This window comes from Dendroctonus ponderosae, unplaced genomic scaffold, assembly GCF_020466585.1.
Source record: "Dendroctonus ponderosae isolate FM_Combo_2020 unplaced genomic scaffold, Dpon_F_20191213v2 Dpon_F_20191213_1, whole genome shotgun sequence".
Lineage (NCBI taxonomy): Eukaryota > Metazoa > Arthropoda > Insecta > Coleoptera > Curculionidae > Dendroctonus > Dendroctonus ponderosae.
This window is the reverse complement of record NW_026017110.1, coordinates 37,097,860-37,103,548: the sequence shown is the minus strand read 5'-3', so window position 1 is coordinate 37,103,548 and position 5,689 is coordinate 37,097,860. Positions and strand designations below refer to the sequence as shown.

The 5,689-nt window shown below is 35.6% G+C and overlaps 1 protein-coding gene across 1 annotated transcript in view; it reads right to left on the bottom strand.

Moving 5' to 3' along the window:
- Positions 1 to 1,897: 1,897 nt before the first annotated feature.
- The window catches only part of LOC109533649 (ras GTPase-activating protein-binding protein 2), a 20,714-nt gene continuing 16,922 nt past the window's right edge, over positions 1,898 to 5,689 (bottom strand). Inside the window, exons 9-12 of the mRNA XM_048665065.1 lie at positions 5,226 to 5,485; positions 5,004 to 5,128; positions 4,764 to 4,901; positions 1,898 to 3,668 (exon numbers count right to left, since the gene is read on the bottom strand). Coding sequence (XP_048521022.1) covers positions 3,611 to 3,668; positions 4,764 to 4,901; positions 5,004 to 5,128; positions 5,226 to 5,485 — 581 coding nt within the window. The 3' untranslated portion in view covers positions 1,898 to 3,610. The remainder of the gene's footprint in view (positions 3,669 to 4,763; positions 4,902 to 5,003; positions 5,129 to 5,225; positions 5,486 to 5,689) is intronic.

The following is a 5,689-nucleotide window of genomic DNA, read 5'->3' as shown; positions in this document are numbered from 1 at the left end:
GAATCGCTGAAAACTGTTTTCCAAAATTCGCAGCGGGTAGTGTACAGCATCGATTTCTGTGGAACCCAGTAGCTGTCAAAACTTTCACATTTTTATGAATAACTCGGAAATCGTAAATTTTTCAGGTAAAACGGTTGAAACAAACATAAATTAAAATTGAACGGCCAATCTGAAAATAACAAAAAAAAGGGGGGGTTTCATTTAAAAAACCAGAGTTGGTAACTACCACACGTTTATGATGCACCCTGTATATTGGAAAGTAATTTTAGAATGTGGACCTTTTAAACGTGAAAAACTTTCGTTGGACGAATTTTCTTGTAAACTTCATATTTACTGAGATATCGCACTTTGACGCACTAATGAGCAACCCTGTATATTATAGTTCGGTTTCACATAGGAGAGCAAATTTCGATTCATAGCAAAAATAACTTCAGTTTGTAATACGTAAACGTATTTTGTTTGTTTTGAAGTATAGGTAAGTGGTTCAGTATTTTCTTTCTTTTAAATAGCTTCCACCTTAAAGTGTCCAAATTATAAAGCTTTCTTCAACGGTTTTCGAAAGTTGAAAGAGTTTGATGATTTTTAGACAGAAAACCTAGCAATAATTTGATGGTTGACTAAGACCTAATGGATGTTGATGATGTTGGATGGAGATCTAAAAACGTTTCACAGATGTGCTCGAAACAACCAGTCTCTAATCCCAGGATCATCCCATACATGACCCGAACAATCCAAAAGTATGTCCCATGGACGTCTCACGTAAATATGGGGAGGGAATAGATATCCGAGGGACATCTCAGGGACCGAGGTGTGTTTGCTGGGGTAGGAATTCTATCCGAAGTTCCGTTTGACGTCACAGCCAGTAAAACCGAATTCTGGCTTGACGTTATTTTTAAAGCAAATATGGTAATTTTCCATTTTTTTTCTAATTTGCTATTGGCATTCTTCTAAAAGACCCGCCTGCTAATGTTTGAAGATGGTTCAATCACAAAAAATTATTTGCAAAGACCCTACTCTTGTTAAAACTTTTAGGGTTGATAGGGAACAACAAAAGCAGTTTTTTCAAGATACAGGGTGCTAATTTATTTTTTACTGGAGCAATAGTTTTGTTAGAAATAAATTCACGCCCTCTAATCGCTCTTTCGGCAGTTGAACTATTAATTCACAGTCTCTGAGTTTATTTGTGTTCAGTACCAAAACTTCTGCCATCATTCTTACGCTTTCAAAATTACATAATATACATTACTCAGGCTCATCTTGTTATTCGGTCCGGGCTCTCCAGCGACATTTTCTTCTCAGTATCGACTTCTTGCTCTCAGCTACCTCACTATGTTCACGTGCCTTGTCCGGTCTTCCTGAAGTTGGCTGCTATCACAATGAAAAAAGCTGCATTGTACGGTCTACCGCCAAGTGAAAAACCCGAATATTTCAGAGCCACGACTGTTGCTTTCTTCCAACTCCACGGCCCCCTCAATGTTGCCCTTTAGTATGAGCTGTAATGGACGATATTTATCACGTCTCAAAATATGTCCAAGACCTGATGGCTTTAGGACAAGGCAATGGGAAACCACCTTGATTCTTTCTCATTCGATCTTTTTAAATAAAATTTGTAATTTCAACACCTGTGTCTCTAAAACTCTGTTTTCAACATATATTTCTCAAGCAAAAAAGCTAGTTCTGATGTCCCCTATCACCCCTAAAAGTTTGTCGGGCATACCTTGTATTCTTGAAACCACACTCTTCAGCTTCTCTGGCAATTTTTTCCTTTGGTTACTCCGGCAAAGTTTCTTTTCTTTTGAAAACTAAACCTTAATTCAGAGCTTTTCATGTGTTCAAACCATATTAATTTATGGTTATTTTCAAATTTTTCTAAACTTGTGCAAATTAAAACAGTTACTTTCTAAAAAAAAAACTAACAATTTATTAGGATAAACTGCTAAGTACAAGCTACACACTCAACTGTATTTAAAATCACAGATTAAAGAAAAATACATACAATGCCGGTGTTACGGACAGTTATTTAAAGAGAATTTATTCAACATGTGGTCACTCTCAAACGGACTATCAAAACATTTGTAAAAAATGTCGAAAATAAATGACTAACAATGCTTGTAGAAAAAGATGCACAACTGCAATGGTACAAGAGAAAACAACTTTAATATAGACGCATTTATCATTATAAATCTATTTTAACATTGTGCTAAGAACCTCATTTATTCGGTCGAATAGTAACTTTAAGCATTCATGATTGGTCTCAAATGGGAACAAATAAAAGATACTAAACAAGGTATAAAAATTGTTTATTATATATCCTCCTTATAATTTCATCAGTATTCATTAAACACACCACAAAAATTGAAAGGCTGAACTAAATGTTACACAACTAATAAGGTACCAGTCTATATCAATCATATCTTATTCCTAAAAATGAGACCAAACACTTATGCTAGGAAAATGCGCATACTGGAGGACGCAAATACTGTATCATAGTAACACTGAATTAAACTTTATAGTTTCATTGTTTATTAAGAATTATATTTATGTAAGTATAATTCGGATTTACTGATAATATATTTACTTATTATCCAGATGTGTATACCCAGTAGCAACACTTTCAGAACCTAAAAACCCACTAAGATTGTAATTATCACAATCTAACAAATAAAATTGCAGATACACAAATGTTGAAAAAACTCCATGATTTTTAATTTTTAAATTGAATTCATTGCACAGATGTATCTTCAATTGACCACTATTTTAATAAATCAGCATATTAAAAATGTAAAACTAGATGAGCGTAACGTTTAAATCAAGGAAGTATGATAAAGATTAAACCTAAATTTGATAATAATTAATTAAACGTAGTCTGAAAACTACGGTTTAAATGTTTTTTTCTAAATAGGATAGAATATATAAACTATACAGATTTATTTTACATATTCCATCTTATTTAGATCACACAAATCCACTCGAAAAATGCATATACGAATCATTATTAACATATTTTTTGTGAGTTCTGAGCATCAGACAAGAAATTTTGCCATCACTATACCAATCAATTAACGCGCATATTGGAATACTTCTCAATTGAATGCAAACGCCCTTGCTCCGAATGCGACATAGCATTGGTTTTTTAAACTGATTATCAAATTTCAAAATGTAGCATTTTAACAAACGTTGCATGTTTACAACTTCGAATAAAATAAAACGGCAAATAAACCAACACTGAAAATTGTCATCGAATGTACCTACTTAATAAAGTTTACAAGCGGATTCATGGTATTTATACCACATAAACCAGGGCTTGCAGCGTTGGTTTACGACTGTATATAAGCGTATTATAGAGTTCTAAGCCAATCCGCACGCTGCATTCTCTCTTATTATAACTAGAAAAATACTTCAAATAAAAAACACCCAACGACTTTATTTTGAACGCACCTAAAGGATTTGAAAAGAAAATACTTGCAACATAGCAAGCGTTGTCTAATGTGAAAAACTGTGCGAGCCTATCAGAGTACGGTTTCAACACACATTTTTTGACACTACACAACGGACGGGTGCACTCATTTAAACATGGGGGACTCGGAAATATCGGGACGAAAATTACTGCTTACTGACGTCGCTGGTAGTTATTAGGTCCCCCACGGTTTGCCGGACCTCCGCCGCTTCTATAAAGAACGAAAAATACAATAGTTGGACGTTAGTATTCTATTAAATTTTCAAAAAATGCAATTATTTCCCACACTATACATTTGAACTGATTTTAACAGAACCAGTCAAATATCTCGTAAATCATAGCAAATACAAGAAAATGTGTTATACAAATGTTGTGTAATTAGAAGAGATCCGCAAGTGGTATCAACATTTTAATAGATAGCACTGCTAACTCAGGCCTGGGACTTTCCGTCGGACTCCAGAGTACCTTCCGTTGATGCTCAATCAATCAGATCGGTGCAGGATCGGAAAGGGGAAGGCATACATACATCTCATACACGCTTCAGTCTTCGTTCAATTTTTTGGCTCCGATAGTCATATGCAGTTGTCATTCGCTAATCGAAGGGCAAGGCTCTATTGCAGCGGGTTTGGGAAAAATTTTTGCGAGTGTGAGTGACTTGGCCATGGTGGCACCTTATCTAAGCAATGAAGATGTTTGAGGGAGAACAAGGGAAAACAGGTTTTGGGTCCATGCTACTTGGAAAACCAGACCTCATGAAGAAGAGTTTTTGTCACTTTTCGCTCATCTGTTGGACGACGAGACGAAATTTTATCAATATTTTAAAATGTTGGCGTTTAGTCTTTCGGAAAAACAACTGTTCCAAATATTTCCTCACATCTTCAATTAGCTCCTCACGTTTTATTAAACTCACTTTTTGAATTTTAATTACCTTAATAATTTTATATACACCTCAATACTTCTTTATGTGGCATTAAAAACTATCCGGATTCAGCAGTAAAAACATATCAATCCATATTAAAATGGGAGGCATCAAACGTTAGCAGCGCAATCTACCAAAATTTTTATGTCGCTATCGGGTTCACCTATGCAAGTACACACGCGGTTTCTGTTATTTTCTATAATTTACAAGATGTTTCAGCATACTCCCATTTACACCCTGTATATATTAACTTTCGATTACTTGAACAAACTAAGCAAAAATGGGTAAAAAAATATATTGACGTAGTATATTTCAATTAATAGAAAACACAAGATTGTAGAATGCGAAGTTCTGCAGCTTTAACATAAAAACGTCGTAAATACTGACCTATTATTGTATCGATTGTCTCTATCTCCCGTTCGATTTCTATCTCCAGGTCCTTGAGTTCCTTGAGGTCCTCCAGGAATTCCACGGGGTCCGCCAGGACCCATTCCTCGCCTTTGGGCATCTCCTCGGCCACCACTTCTAAAATTAAGAAGTGTGCTTTAAAAACTACTAACTTTTTGAAAAAATCACCAATGAATCAAAATAAAGATATTGCACGCAATGTATAAAAAAAATAATTACCTATTATCCATCCCTGGTCTACTGTTTACGCCGTATGATGGACGGTTGCCATCCCTCTCCTTATTTTTCTTTTCTTCCACATTCATTTTAGTTCCATTGGGATCATTGCGGGGATAGAAGATAGGCTGTACAACAGGGAAACAAAAAGTATAATTTCTCTTAACAAAATGTTCAATAGCCAATTGAAAACCCCTTTTCTCTGACTACTCGTGAAGTACGTACCTTAGCTGCCAAACATGCCATTACAGACTGCTGACTGTCGTAGGTAATGAATCCGTAGTTGGGAGGAAGCCTGGACTGACCAACTTTAGGTCCATTGGTAGCTGGTTTACTGTGCACTCTGAGGTCCACAACTGTCCCGAATTCCCCAAAAATTTCTCTTAGTTCATCATCAGTAGCAGAGTGTGGCAAATTTCCCAAAAACAATTGATTGGCATCTAACTGGCCGCCAAAGTTCGATGATTGGGATCTTCGCCGATCTTCTAAAATAAATAATTGTAAAATGTTAGAAATAAATGATATAAATGATTCAACAGTTTAAAAATTTATCAGACTATGAAGGCTTTCACTGCCGGTCAGATTATATTTAGAAATGTTTTCCGGGCTTTGAAGCCGTGGTCTATCAGAATTTCTTCCTGACGTTTCGTCCACAACTGCGGTGGACATTTTCAAAGGCGATGAGGCAG